At 35.8% G+C, this 15781-nt stretch overlaps 2 protein-coding genes across 2 annotated transcripts in view; both read left to right on the top strand.

Moving 5' to 3' along the window:
* The first annotated feature begins 784 nt into the window (after positions 1–784).
* LOC117107805 (AP-3 complex subunit mu-1-like) lies at positions 785–9207 on the top strand. Its single transcript, XM_033249587.1, has 13 exons — positions 785–930; positions 1411–1489; positions 1590–1695; positions 2396–2508; positions 2845–2966; positions 3475–3601; positions 4252–4398; positions 4907–4980; positions 5597–5699; positions 6338–6496; positions 6585–6635; positions 6761–6829; positions 7142–9207. Exons 1-13 carry the CDS (start codon positions 896–898, stop codon positions 7205–7207), a joined length of 1251 nt encoding a protein of 416 aa, XP_033105478.1. The 5' UTR covers positions 785–895; the 3' UTR covers positions 7208–9207.
* Positions 9208–10241: 1034 nt separating this feature from the next.
* Positions 10242–15781, top strand: part of LOC117107797 (heparan sulfate glucosamine 3-O-sulfotransferase 1-like) — an 8505-nt gene continuing 2965 nt past the window's right edge. The window contains exon 1 of the mRNA XM_033249575.1: positions 10242–10380. The gene's annotated coding sequence lies outside the window, so the exon portion shown is untranslated. The remainder of the gene's footprint in view (positions 10381–15781) is intronic.

The following is a 15781-nucleotide window of genomic DNA, read 5'->3' as shown; positions in this document are numbered from 1 at the left end:
TCTGTGGCATAACAAACATCCTCTAACATACAGCTATCTAGCACCTCTTTCCTAAATTCAAATTGTGCTAGCTCTCAATGTATTCAGCCTTTTCAAAACTCTTTGTAAATACTTTACAAAAGTCCTTAAAATCTCTAAGTACAGGTTCTTTTTAAAAACATGCTTGTAAAAATCCTTTTTATGAAAAAATAATTTATTGTCTCAAAAAGGAAATTTTTTTCTCGAAAAACCTTTAAAAAGTACTTGGCTGACTGAATTGAGTTTTTTTGTTGGAACTGGATTAATAATGTATTGTTATCAGTTACTTATTTCTCAGATATTGATTTTTTTTATGGGCCTGCTAAATTAAAACGCAGAAGAGTTAAATATAAATAAGTAACAGAAATTTGGCCACTTTTGGCTAAGTTAAAATGTAACATATATTCCCTAACAATATTGTTTGTTGTTTACCGGTAAAATCACACGAAGTAGGGACCGAAAATTGTACCTCTTTATGCCGACCCCCATGAATGATTCGTCAACGAATGAAATAACCAACGCCTGCGCAATATAATATCGTGCTTCACGATGATGGTGAGTTCTATTGCTCTGTGCTGGATGTTGCTGCAGCAAACCATTGTTGAATTCTTGTTTTTTGTTGATTGATCTTAGCTTGGGTTGGTTCCAGGCCTTAATTTTTGGTTACTCACTCCTTATTGCACTTAGTGCGCGCTATACCAAATTTAGTTAGTGTGCCATACTGGATTTTTTTTAGGCTTGCTCGTTGGTGGCGCTGTCCAGAATGAGAAAAAAATAATAAGGGATTGTGGCAAGTCTAGCTGCTAGCCTAGCTTAGGTTGATCTGTGAAAATATTTTAAGTTTGGTTGATATAAATATTGTTGCATAATCAGCAACATGATAAGCAGTCTGTTCATGATTAATTCCTCCGGGTAAGTTAGTTAAATCTATGATTATTTTATCAAAATGTAGCCTAGGCTAGTTTAATTTAGGGCCGTGCCCTCGCTCGGCCGGAGTCTTCCTAGGCCTAGCCTAGCCTCTAGGCCCCTACTATTCGGCTGGGGTGTGTCTTGTGACTGTGTATTCTAGGTAGTTATACATTGGGCCTAGGCTAGTCTAGTTAATATTTATGTGAGGACATATTTTCTGTGCATAACATGACCAACCCAAGCCCAACCAAGGGTTAGCATTTTTATAATATATTTTACCACCAGGAGCCAAAAAAGGGATGTTTCAAAAGACTACTTTTCAATCATCATTAATTTTACATGATTTTACAATTCTGATGCCACCGTAGCCTGTGAATTTATATCACCCAAATTGCATGGGATTAGTGATAGTTGAAAGTCAGCTGTGCTTGGTGAAGTACAAAAATTTGGTTAATTTTGAATACATTCTTTTTTTAATTGTAGGGATATATTTATGGAGAAACATTGGCGTAGTGTTATATCAAGATCAGTTTGTGATTATTTCTTTGAAGCACAGAACAAGGTAAATGTGAAATTTACACTATTCAGAAAAGATAGTGGATTTTTTTCAATTATGTACAAACAATTTAACACTTTATAACATACTTGTTTTTCTTCTACAGGCCACTAGTAAAGAAAACATCCCTCCTGTCATTGCTACTCCTCATCATTACCTAATAAGCATTTATCGTAATTCACTTTTCTATGTGGCTGTGGTACAAGCAGAAGGTACAGTATTTCTTCTTCAAATATAGAAAAAACTAAAAATTCAAATGTGTCAACTGCCCTCTATAGAACCGAGACACAGGCCAGAATCTGTATTCAAATGAGTAACTAGCTGTTCACTGTTAGCCATCAGGAATACTCAGAATCAATGCAGTAGTAAATATTCAGTATTCAATTTAAATTTATATTTTTTAACCAATGACACGAATATGGCAGTAGAGACAGGCTGCCATTGGAAGTCTATTTATTAACTTTTCAGAGAAGTGGTCTCAAAGCGCTTGAGGTGTGGACTAGCTCTTACAGTAACTTGCTCTCCCCTAGGGGACTCTTCATGTCTGAGCTCTCCAGTAAACCGGTACCAGCTACTCTCGTCTGTCCGCTACAGTGACTGAATGGGCCAGTACCCCAGGGTAACCCTACACTCATCTCAAAAGATGTACTGGGTTTCTGTAAGTGCACACAGGCCAAATTGTGTACACTGCGCCTACAGTTTACAGTCCTTCTCCGAGAAGACTTGTTCCACCACCAGAACCATAGGCATGGCTATACGTTGCGTGCGGCCCTACATTAACTGCTCGTCCATCCAACTCGCCGGTGTTGTAACCATCATAATTAAGTATGTCACCTTTACCTCAATACTTCATCAACATAATCTACTTCTCTTTAATAATGCATTATATTTTCAATTTTTTATTACTTTTAGCTCCACCTTTGTTTGTCATTGAGTTTCTGCATCGGATTGTTGACATGTTCATAGATTATTTTGGTGAATGTACGGAGACAAATATTAAAGACAACTATGTTGTTGTCTACGAGGTAAGTTATCATCAACAGCATGTTAATAATTTTCTTCATGATGATCATCATCATCTGTCAGTATATTATTTTGTTCAATTAAATACTATATGCATAACCAAAATGTTATTATAGATATAAACAGAACTTGAGTTGCCATTAGAGAATAAAGATAATAAGAAATTAAGAGTAAAAGATATCATATTACGTATAATTTTCACTGTAAACAATTCCCAGCATCTGCCCCATCCTCATCTAAACCCCTTTCTTTTTGTGTGGTATTCCTTTACAGTACTTCATCTGCAAACACAGGGAATTATAATATTGTAATGTATGTAGCACACCTTCTCTTTGTAGTTGCTGGAGGAGATGCTTGATAATGGATATCCATTGGCTACTGAGTCCAACGTGCTGAAGGAGCTCATTAAGCCGCCAAACATTCTACGGTCTGTTGTGAACACCGTGACCGGTAGTTCCAAGTAAGTTCTACGGAGGAAAATAAGATAAAGTAGATAAGTTGTATATAACAAGTTGAACATTCATGTAAGATAAAGTAGATAAGTTGTATATGACAAGTTGAACATTCATGTAAGATAAAGTAGATAAGTTGTATATAACAAGTTGAACATTCATCTACTTTTTTTTTGTTATAATATAGATAAATTATATATATAAACAGATCAAAACACAAATCAAAAGCCCAACAAACAAAATAGATAAATCTATACATTAATAGTACAGTTGTATTTATAGACAAACTAACACAGACAAAAAAATAAATACAGTACTGTTTATAGATAGTCTGGAACATAGACCATGGAGTGGTAATAGGTGGATTTCCATACTGTTTGACATACAGACATTGTTAAATATTTAGGCAGACACATAGATATATGAAGAAGGATTGTGTAAGTAATTAACATAAATGATATACAGACAGATTTTGTAAGTGACTAACAAACATAATGCAATTAATTTATGTTTCAGTGTTAGTGATATTCTTCCAAGTGGTCAACTATCGAACGTACCGTGGAGGAGAAGTGGAGTAAAATACACAAACAACGAAGCCTACTTCGACGTAGTCGAAGAAGTCGACTGCATCATTGATAAAGCTGTAAGTACATTGCCTACCAATTTTGCGGATTACATGAGATACAAGATAATGCATTTCAGAATCATAACCAGATGTTCTTGACATGTGCATCACTCAAAGCCACTACAGAAGCTCATAATAAACAGAGAGAAAATTGTTCACGATTAAGCCGGACACTCACTGCTGCCGATGGTCGTCGGTCAACGCGGTTCTATAAAGAACGCAACGCGTCGGTGCGCAAAACGGATCATTTTTAATGATGATCTGTTCAGACTGCCACCGGCAATCAGCAGACGGTGCCGCGTCGTCTAGTGCTCGCAGGAGGTCAAGTTAGATTCCTCGTATGACTGTCATATGACACAGTCATTGCCCGGCTTTAGAAAAAATTATTGCAAAAAGCATCTAGATGGAAATTAAAAATATAATAAAATTTTAAAATTTTAATGACAAATGTCTAAAGATTTACTATCGTGCCACTTGCTCTCCATACTAAATTGCTTTACCCAATGGTGATGTAATCAACATTAGGCACAAACTCATGACCATTTATTAAGTGTAGTGTAACCAGCATTAGACTCAAAGTCATTTACCTTTAATAGATTGCTTGAAGCTTTACCCATGCTATTTCATTTGCTTTATAAATTGAGTATGTTAAAAAATTGATATTTCAGGGTTCTACTGTGTTTGCTGATATCCAAGGTTCTATAACTTGCACTGTGAAACTATCGGGAATGCCAGACCTTACCATGTCGTTTATGAACCATAGAATCATGGATGATGTCAGCTTTCACCCATGTGTCCGCTACAAACGATGGGAGGTAAGTTGAAAACAGACGCTTAGTATAGTTTAAATAGCAATTAAGCTGATGATATTTGATGGAAATAATGACAATTTATAATATGCAAGGCTTATGGGAATTTCTTTACCATCTCATTGTAGTCTAGAGAGAGTCTTTGGGGGGGGGGGTTGAAATGGGTACTCACCCCTCCCCCTTCCCGACAGTAGCGAATATGAGGTCTAAACAAGTGTGAAATTATTTAAGACAAGAGATAATTATAAATTGCTAAAAATCTGGAAAAAGCAATTGAACCATAAATGCCTGGTTGCTGCTTCTTCTAGCAGAGAAATTGTTAATCTGCCACCGAATATATCAAGGTGATATCACTTAATACAAACAGAGAAATAGAAACTGGAAGTGAACTCCACCCATTCTGTTATGTAGTGTTATTATGTTTCAATTTCTGCCCAATTAAGCATTTAAAATAACACTTTTGTTGGTTTTATACAAATGCTTTCTGTTTAACTTTGTTTTTTTTCCATTGCAGTCTGAGCGAGTGATATCATTTGTACCACCTGATGGCAACTTTCAACTTCTAACCTATCACGTTGGAGCATCTAAGTATGTTTTTTTTTTAATACAATGATTATGATCATGATCATTGGTGATGATCAATGATGATTGATGATTATGATTAAAATGATTAATGACTGTGATGATAATTATCATGATGATATTGGTCATTGATAATGATGATAACCATGATGATAGGCAAAGATGGTTATCCTCATCATAATCCTAATTGTCATGATGTTAAGTCATGATGAAGATCATCATCTGTCATGAAATTTCAATGCATAGGCCTAAAATATTGCAGTTTAATTGGAAAAAAATCAAACTTAGTACTTCCTATTAATATTACTATTTTATCTGCTCATCCAGCTTTGTGACAAATTGACATACACTTGAACTTGCCTAAGTCGAATCCAAAATGGCATTGAAAATCATTCAACTTAGATAAAATTGACTTACAGATTGTTAATTAATGAAAAACACAACAATTTGGCATGTAAAATATGATCGACTTAGAAGTTATTTGAGTTAGGCAAAGTTGACTTCGATAAGTTTAACTGAGAATCAATTGACTGCTCTAGATTCAGGGAACGGTGAAATCTATAGAACAAATACACCAACAGGAAATTGATTAAAGCAATGCCAATTTGTTTTATTCTTCTAGCCTTACAGCTATTCCATTATATATAAAACCCAACATTTCCTTCCGTGAAGGGTCCGGTAAATTTGAACTCACAGTTGGACCAAAACAGACAATGGGGAAAGTGGTAAGTTATTAAAAATAATGATTATGAATCAGTTACAAACCTAAGTATACTGTACAATGCCCAATGCAAATAGTTTGAATGATTGTGATAAACTGCCTTGCTCAAGAATTAAAGTTGGATTCAAACCCACAACCTCATGATTACGAGAAGTCCAACTTCTGCACCAACTACACTCACATATTCACAATACAAGCATCTCTAACAATTTGGGAATATTATGAAGATAGAAAGATCACAAAGGGATTAGACTTGTGTGTGACAGTACCAAAGTCTGAAACCTTCCAGTAATGTTGTTCTTGCTTTTGTACTTCGGTAAAACAATTTACCGTCATTAATTTGTTGTTTGGATGCAGTGTTAAGATCTTGGTCTTATGTACATGATTGCTTATGTGCACAAAAATTAACTTGGTACGTTATCGGAAAAGAGTAGGGTAAGTGTACTACCAAGCAGTTGGTTGGTGCTGCTCCAGGCTGCCCTTGTCCCACAGGGATTGAATCGGGAGTTTTCTGAATGGATATTCAACAAAAGACCATACAGTATATTTACAATTATTCAAGGGAAACCTGCAGATATACTACAAACTTTACTACATCTTTGTGTACCAGGTATCAATTGACTAATTACTGTTCATGCTCAGGTGGAGAATGTTGTATTGTCATGTGACATGCCCAAGACTGTGCTGAATGTTACACTAACGACGACACAAGGATTACATAGCTTTGACCCCGTATCTAAAGTGTTAAGTTGGGAAGTTGGAAAGATCACGCCACAGAAAATACCAAGCATCAAGGGAAGTGTAAGTGTTAGTTTATCTTAAATTCATAATTAATTATCCATCATTTTTTTGGATATATTTCTAATAAATGTTTATTTTTAATTGATAGCTGGCACTTCAAGGTGGAGCCCCACCTCCAGAATCAAACCCATCAATAAATGTAAGTATGAAAGTATTAAAATAATTCATTATTTTACGATTATCAAAGTCTGTCAAATATTAAGGCTGTCATTAATCATTGCAGTGATGATTATTTTGCATTTTTTTCTCTCGCTTTCAATCCAGGTGCAATTTTCAATCTCACAACTAGCCATCTCAGGACTTAAAGTTAATCGTTTGGACATTTATGGGGAAGTAAGTACACCTACAAATATCTATTTAAATGTATTAAAAACAAACAAATCTTATTCATATTATTGATCATAACATAACATTTATTGTATTTTTCGTTTCATACCATCTGGTGTTTTCTTCAATGCTTGTAATAACAATATTGAAAATTGTATGTTTTGTTATAGTTAAATAAATCATATTAAAAATCAAATAAAATTAATTTGTCTCTCCTGTGTAGATATATAACACCACATTCTAGATAAAAATTTGAAACAAAAGTTTTAGTTGGTAGAAGACAGTATAAGTATATTTGTTACATTTGTTTCATCACAGAAATACAAGCCATTTAAAGGGGTGAAGTATGTAACAAAAGCAGGCAAGTTCCAGGTGCGAACATGAGGATTGATGAGGTGCAGAACCAACATCACACAGAGAAATCATTCCATTTTATTTTAAAAATTGTTATTTCATCTTAATCTAAAATTGAGTGACTCGCTACTTACAGGATGGAATGACCTGTGTGTGAGGGTCGAGTTGTTTAATGTTGAGAAAAAAATCCTGGTCTCTGCAGGATTTCGAACACATGACTCTGGGATTGGAAGACAATATCGAAAAACCAGAAGGCTACAACTCCACTTGGTAGCTCTAAAGTTTGTCCACACTATCAAATTCTCTTTGACAAAAACTGTTTTATGCCAATACAATATATGATCATGATGTGATGTCATCATGACCATATTTGACCATATAAATTTTACATCAAACCTAAACACTAACTCCATTATTTATTTTAGCCTGTATTTTTCTTTTCTTTTTTTTTTTTTTGTCATATTTTTGCTGCATTGAGCACCCTAAATATTCCCAGTAACTATATTTACAGTGTTGTATATGGTAACATACGCCCAAGATTTTCCACGTTGGTTCATTGATAGAGATGTATACATATATTATAGACCGGGTGAATCTGTTTTTGTGAATAGTTGTTTTAAATGTTAAAGCATAAAGAAAAATATGATTTGGTTTATGGTTGTTGAAAAGAGACTGGGAATAATATATATCAGAATATCTACCCTTATTCATTATCTGTGTATTTATTCTGCAGGATTTGACTTGACAATCACCTTATTTTCAGCTTTGAACTGTAAGTCAGTTGTAAAGCTTGTTTTAATCTAGCTACATTTTTTTCTGTTATTGGTATTAAAACATTACCTTCAAAGAGCAATAGCAAATATCCAATTTTTATCCAGTTTTTATGAAAGTAATGTGATTATTGGTGCAGAACAATGTCAGTTCAAATTAGGTATCAAGTTTTGTGTTAATGTTCTAAACTTATAGTATTTAAACGATAGCATGCAAATGACATGCCTCGTCCAATTCAATTTAATCATTATGTTCTTATGATTACAAATGTATATTGACAATAAGAAAAATGTATGAAAATTCATAGATATATTTAAGAAAAAGAATTATAATATTTTAACCGATCAGAAGGTGTTGATTAGTCAATATGTAAGAGTGGCCTGGCACTTGCTAATTTTTTTTGAAAGAAGGCAACCAATCATTATTCAGAAGCACCAATTAAATGTAAGAACAAGAATTAAATGAATGTAATTATTTATAGATGTTGCTGTAATAGTATTTGTTAGGATTACAGGGGTTCCAAGTCTCCCGGAACTCCTGGGAGTCTCAAGGAAATCGGTATGGTCTCTTGCACTCCTGCAAACAAGCAGAAATCTCCCGCAAATTCACTTATCTCCCGCAAATTCTGTAAAAAAAACAAATCTTTTTGTTTTATTTAGGCCTAAACTTTGGTTGCCGATTATTTTCTGCAGACTGACAGTGCCATTTCCGGGCTTTTAAATGTGCCTATTCCAAAAAATGTCATCACCTCAGCCCCAATCATGGTATGCCTGCGGTGGGCGTGGCCCTTCGTTTGGTACCTACACTTTTTCCTCATAGAATATATAGCGCCCCCAATGTCATTAAACGAATCTCCCGGAAATGGGTTCTTCCAACTTGGGACCTCTGGGATTATTAGTAACAGAATGAAATGTGAATTATGAGGGTGACATTTATATCGTGCATCGAACTACTGTACCAAAAATTTATTTCAGTATCTATGTCATTTAGAGTTTCCCTAAAGACCATGTCACCTACAAACTTTCACTATGTGAACATGTGGATATTTGTTTGTAAAGTGCTCAGCCACCTCGTTTTTATTAGATTTTCAACATGGCTACCCACACTGAAAAATCAGTGTCTGTAAACTAAAATAACATGAAACTAAAACCTTGTTGAATAATCACATGATTTTTCTGTATTTACCATTGTTGGTCGTAGCAATGCCCGTAATGTGTTTATTTAAAATATATCATGAATATCTATTGTAAAAACACAAATTCCTGGTCCATCGTTTATTTTGTCTCTGGTGTACTGCAGGGAGTTGTTATAGTCACTATGACAACTCCCTGTGTACTGTAATTGTTTTTCTCGTTAATCACAACAATCACAGAACTACTATATGCTATTGTGATTAATAACAACATTCATAAAAATGTGCTACTACTGTATTAGTTACTAATTATAAGTTGATTAAGTGGACAATACCATAAAAAATGATTAAATGTTCATTTTTTAACCAATGAAACAGATCGAAACGATTCAGTTTATGATTCTTTAAATATTCTAATATTTTAATTTATTACGAGCCTATTAGTGGCATTTCAAACGAATGGAACGGTATTCACTCTACGTCTGCAAATACTGTACTGTAATTAAAAAAAAAAAAAAAAAAACAACTTAGCAATTAAACACAACTTTATTCAAACTTCCAGGGCAGGCATAGCCAAGCAATTCTAATGAACTAAATTTCAACAGCTCATCAAAATTTGCAACATTTCACGTATAACTAATTGTTATTCGTGGACGGTAATTTCCAAAACAGGAAGCGTGGGTGGGTAATTATTTTCCAATGCTTAATGCCTAGATGTCTTATTTGTACCCTTAAGTATTCGTAATACTAGTGGCCCAAGTACTACACGGCTTTCTTCCAAAGACCACATTTGGGACCAGGGTTTTTATGGTTTTTAGCAGCATTGGTCTCTAATTAGAATATTAAGATAAAATACATTTGTGAATTTTGGACCACAAGGGGTCTTTGATAGAGGAAGACCTGTATTAACTCATAACCATACTCTAATGCTTACACAAAACCGCATCTTACAACCTCAAATATTGGAGTTTCTGTTGAAGTTTATGAAAATACTTTTTATAAAAATGCAAATCCTGTATTAACATTTAAAATACCATTTTAATTCGGTTCCTAAAATCACAACAGCCATAAAAATAGCGCCATCACGCAATTATATGGCGAAAACGTTCCCCTAAATTATTAATGGACTAGTCCTTGGAGTTCAGAGCAGTGTGCCCGGTTAAATCTGAACCTTTCCACAACTGTCAGTCATAAAATGGTTCGCTCACCCGATGGTATACATTAATACTAAATGTCTGGAAAGGCAGAAATCAAACGTTGAGGTGGAATAAACCGACGCCATATTGATTATAATAAGTTGGTAAGTTATTTTTAAATTGATTCGTATTTTTCTCCAACCGTTGCCACGTCTTGGGATTATCGGTTCTATTACTTTTGGGGAAGTCGAATTTATTATCTAAACTAAAAACCACAATATGCTGCTGGTCACTTCCTTATTTTTTTCTCTGGTTTATCTATTCCATTGTCCTTTACGTGTTTATCGGCGCAGAGATATTGTATTTATCTTGCGTCTTACATTGATTTGGTGGTTATCTATTTCATCCTCCGAGAAGATCCCCCCCCCCCCCCTCTTATTCTGATCTGGATGCGTTTGCTTGAGTTTGTACTTAACAGGTGAGCTAGTTCATTTAATGACAACAATAGGCCTCTAGGCTCTATGTCGGAAAATTTTAGCATTTATCTACTTGCTTTGACAGTATTACAACCAGTTTGGCCAGGGTATTTACCGTATAATTTTAAAAGCATATAACAATAGGAATATAACCCTTTCCTTGCGTGTCTTAAAGTCAAGGGTGTACTATGTACATATGATAGTATAGTATAGTCAGGAGATGTAGAAAAATAGTGGTACTGTATTACACGTGGCTTCATTCATTATCAGTTGGAAACTTCTACCAGTTCACAACCAACCTTGCGAAGTGGTGGTGTAGCCCAATTTTGCTAAAACTTTCTCACGTTAAATCATGGAGTAAAAACTCCATAGAGTAGTAGTACGATGGTGATGGTGGCATTACGACACTACAATATACGAAAAATAATAATTAATTTAGTTAAACGGCGTTGGTGCATAACCCTTGTCATTATGATTGATTCTGTAAAGTGTGTAGGCCTTGTTCTTTTCCCAGAAACGAAAGATTCTGAACATCATTTTTTTAAAAGCATTATGTGAAGTCGAAGGAATGAATGATCACAGCAGCATTTATATACACAAGCACACAACTTGACAAATATAAGCCGTGGTCTTTGGCCGACAGTATTGCACTGTACCTCCTTTAAACTGTCATTGATAATCTATGTTGACAGGTTGGCCCAGGCCTACACGTGTTACCCATATTATCAGTCATCAATATAATTATATATATATAAAAAAAAATAGCAGTACTGTACGTGTAGTCATCTTCTCTTAGTAGGTATAGACGAACCTAAAATCAAGGAATTACTGTAATCTCTTTACTGTACCCCTCTCACTCGCTGTCAATTATTGCGACCAGTTTTAACCATCCCAAGTCAGGGCTGTAAAAAGTTGGTGGTCCTGGGTCTGGGATTTGAGTATTTTAGGGCTGGGCTAGCAAAAAAATACATTAAAACTAGACCAATAGTCAATAGCTGATATATAAGGGCTAGCAATTATTTGGAAAAACTAGACCAGCAAAAAAAACCAAAAAAAAAACAACTTTTTACGGCTCTGGAAGTGGGAGTTGGTTAATATACCCCTTCAATTTATTTAAATTGATGACAGGTCAGTGGTTTTTGAGATAAACCTAGGACTCACATCCTGTTACCTGTCTCTTATACACATCTAGATTATTTTTTGAATATATATTATAGGCCTATGTATATTATAATCAAATTAGGGTTAATTTTGAACGTTAAAGAGGAATATGCGATTGTGAAGAAAGTTGCTCCAACTGGGAATCAAATCCGATTAACAATTTTTGCGCCATCGTAGATAAACAGCACTAGTTCTTGATGCACCGCTAATACTGTAAAAGAGATCAATTTCCATTCTAATTTCTGCGAGATTTAAAACATATTTGTGTATTTTTTATAGTCCAAGTAGGAATTTACTGGTTTCTGAATACTTTGAAGATTCCGAGGGAAGATAAAATAAAAAATATTATTTAGGCCTATAGGCAAGAGGACGTTTCAATTGAGCCTTATCCTTCTCCAGACAATATTAGTGGTATACAAAGGGCGTGCATATTTGACGTTCGAGTTTCAATAAGCCTACTTATTTTTGATGTCGAAGTTTGCCAAACGTTTTTGTATTTTTCATAGGAGATCTACTGTGTGCTAAAGTTATTGTATTGGCTTAAACGTGGGATGGTACCTATTTTATATGCTTTTCACTTCAACACGCGTGGTAGTCTTCTTTGTACTACTAATTCTAGCAACAGGTCTAATATTTAACATATTCTGTAATATTGATTTCACGTTTTCCTACTCTAAGCCCTACCGGTAAGAAACCTATGTAAATGTTCTCGTTCTCGCCAAAACTAGTACTGTATTAGTTCACTGAAAAGTCAACAAACTGGTATCTTGTACAGTTATTTGAGTGAATTGCCAACACAGAAAGCGTGGATGAGTTAAAAGTAGCCTATTTTTTAAGGTCGTTGTGATGTGTGTAAACTATTTGTCACGAAGGGTGCAGGGCTATAACTAATTAGCAGGCATTGATATAGGCCTACCTTAGTCCCTTGGGCTTATGCCCATTGGGCCTATTATCACAAACGTACAATGTCGGTACAAATACGTTATCCTGATGCATACAGGGTAACAAACGAAACGGCCCGAGATCCTGACTAATTAAGGTTCCGATATACGTATAGTCTTCGGCGTTTTTGACATATTTTAATGTTTTTTCACGTTGTAGTTTTTAAATAAAAATGTGGGCCACTGGCTCCCCCCGGCCCCGGTTCCGCCGGCTGTGTGGTTTCGACGGGCGGTTGACCTAAACCCAGACTGGCTACTGTATTAGCGATGTAATAGGAAGATCGGTAAGGTCATCCTTGGTTAGAATCAGGCATTACATCCTGTATGTATCTACCAGACAGCACAATATTTGTCCGTGCTTTTTCATCTAATAACGTTCGGTGGATCATTTATAGGCCCATATCAAAATCTCTTAATGTCTATGAATCATTGTATTACATTATACAGAGGGACAGGCAGATTTCCATTACTCGTTCAATGTTTATTCAAATTTGAAAGAGGGTTTAACATTCAAAATGATACATTTCGTGCCCAAAGGTACATATCCTTATGCGTCTGTTTGAAAATGAAACATCCCGGCAGTTCACACCAAGGAGGCATACTACCTCCTTGTTCACACATCCTGTTACTGTAGTGCAATTAGCCTATATTAGCCGGGCGCACATTGCGTCGGCCGACGATCGTACGATTTCGGCTGACCATATTTCATGAGACGACACAAGCGATGTGTCAGGATTGTAGCTGACAAACTGAGCGGAAGATCGTCGTTAAATAACGACCCATTGCGCGCACCGTCGCGTTGCGTTCGCCATTGAATCGCGACGACCGTCGTTGCGCAGTGTGTGCATGTTTTAATTGTACACGTGAATAGGACCTCGGTCATAGTAACATTCAAAGAACCATGACATGGTTACTGCAATCATTAAAAGTACGTCCACACTTGTTAGTGCAATTGCACACAAAGGCACTACATGACGTCATTCATCATTAAACCAGAACTACATACACACACACACAACTAGTCACGTAGGCCTACTTGTTAAGACATGTCAATATAACACCTCTGAAGAATATAAACTCTTACTTAGGTTTCATACTTAGGTTTTCATACTATCATAATGCTCTGTCCACACTATCAAATTTAATGTCAATGATGATGTCACATTCGGCATTCAAATACTGCATGGGCATATCACATAGCATGTTATACTGCGGACTGAGCTTTAGTCGATTGTTATGAAAGTCGAAATGCGTCTTGAGCGAGATAGTTGGGTAAATATTTGGTGAGAGAAGTTCAAACAGCAATAAGTAAGTGCTACTGAATACAATATAAGCAACTAGGCTGCTTTTGAGGTCGGAGGAATTTGGGATCGTCTGTGGTTTCATCATCATAATGCATTCCCTCTGAAGACATCCGACTACCTACCTGGCTCCAAAGATTACTTCTTTCAAAATGTCTAGCCCCTCACCGATCCATCTACAGTAGGCCTACCGTACTGCATATGAATGACTCGGCGATCGAAGGTCTTATTTAAGTTCAATGCTTTATCTGAAATGGTAAGAAGGCCTTAGGGGGAGCGAGCTGAAAGGGGTGAGCCCAATGTGAATAATCACAGAGAAATCAATGAGGGGTATTCGCACATCGGAAAGTATTTCCTCTGTAGGCCTGTTTCAATACCCAGGGGCGGATCCAGAAATGTCCAAAAGGGGGGGGGGGGGCCGGAAGCGAAAGTTGGGCCGATTGAGACAACACTGTCGTAGGGGGTCCGGAGCATTCCCCCGCGAATTTTTTGTGTTCTAGACGTCCGAATATAACATTTGAGGCATTTTGGGCTATCATTTTTTTCTTTTTCTCTCTTTTTTTCCTTTTTTTTTCTTTTTTTACCTTCCAAAAGGGGGGGGGGGGCCGGCCCCCCTAAATCCGCCCCTGATACCCTGTCATCTTCGAAATTGTGTAACCATGTTTAACATACTGGTTCAGAGACTGTTATGTCACTTTCCGATATTTATACCATGTTTTTTCAAGTAGAAAGCACTTAAGTTAATTAAATTATCTAAATGATAATCATAATGGCCATTAAAATATTTTTGGTTATTATCATTAATGTTTAAAGTTTTTTATTATTTATTGTTATTATCATTATTATTATTATTATTATTTTAGTCTCCGAAATAGTCCATGAATAGACCGGTTACTAAACATTCCATGTAGAATTTACAGACCAAGGTTATTAATATTATGCATGACCAGTTTGCTTATTATAAACAACTGAGAGGTGCTCAATAATTACATTGTTGATATTAACGATACATTTGTCTTGAAAAACAATGGTATGATTATGCGCAGGTTGACCAAACCTGGCATTCTAATGTAATTATTAAAACCTGAACGGAAGAGACAAAGTATAAATTTGAAAATATTAACGGAATGCAAAGTTATTTTAAAGTTAAATATTTTGATACTTGGAATATCCTATCATATAAGCAAATTATGGTATGGGGCTTATGCAAACGTTGACCAAACAATGCTTTTGTAACTATGGAACCATGAAGATGGAAGATGTAGGCCTACATATGGAATAGAAAATAACGTATTACTGTCGGATTAAAAATGATACAAGGTCATTTTTGGGAGGAAAATTCACCCCCTTGAGCCCCCAATATTCGGACTAATAAGTCTGCAATCGTCCGGTGTTTCCGCTTGAGAACCGGATAACACCCATTCTTCTTTTCCTTCTTGTGTAGGCCTATAAGTACTAGGCTTACTGTGTGTATGATATTCCTTTTCGTCATTATCCCTAACAGGGGATTTGGGGGGTGGGAGGACCGTGTCGCCCCCTTTTTTAAGGTAAAAAAGAAAAAAAGAAGAAAGAAAGGAAGAAAGAAAGGAAAAGAACCCAATTTACCGCCCAAAACGTCTCAGAGGTTATTTTCGGGCGTCCTGAACACAACAATTTCGCCCCGGACACTCTAGATTAGCATTATCC

Source organism: Anneissia japonica, unplaced genomic scaffold (genome assembly GCF_011630105.1).
Source record: "Anneissia japonica isolate Jap-2015-1 unplaced genomic scaffold, ASM1163010v1 scaffold288091_len1417266_cov198, whole genome shotgun sequence".
In the NCBI taxonomy this organism is placed as follows: Eukaryota; Metazoa; Echinodermata; class Crinoidea; order Comatulida; family Comatulidae; genus Anneissia; species Anneissia japonica.
This window is presented reverse-complemented; position numbering and strand designations above follow the sequence as displayed.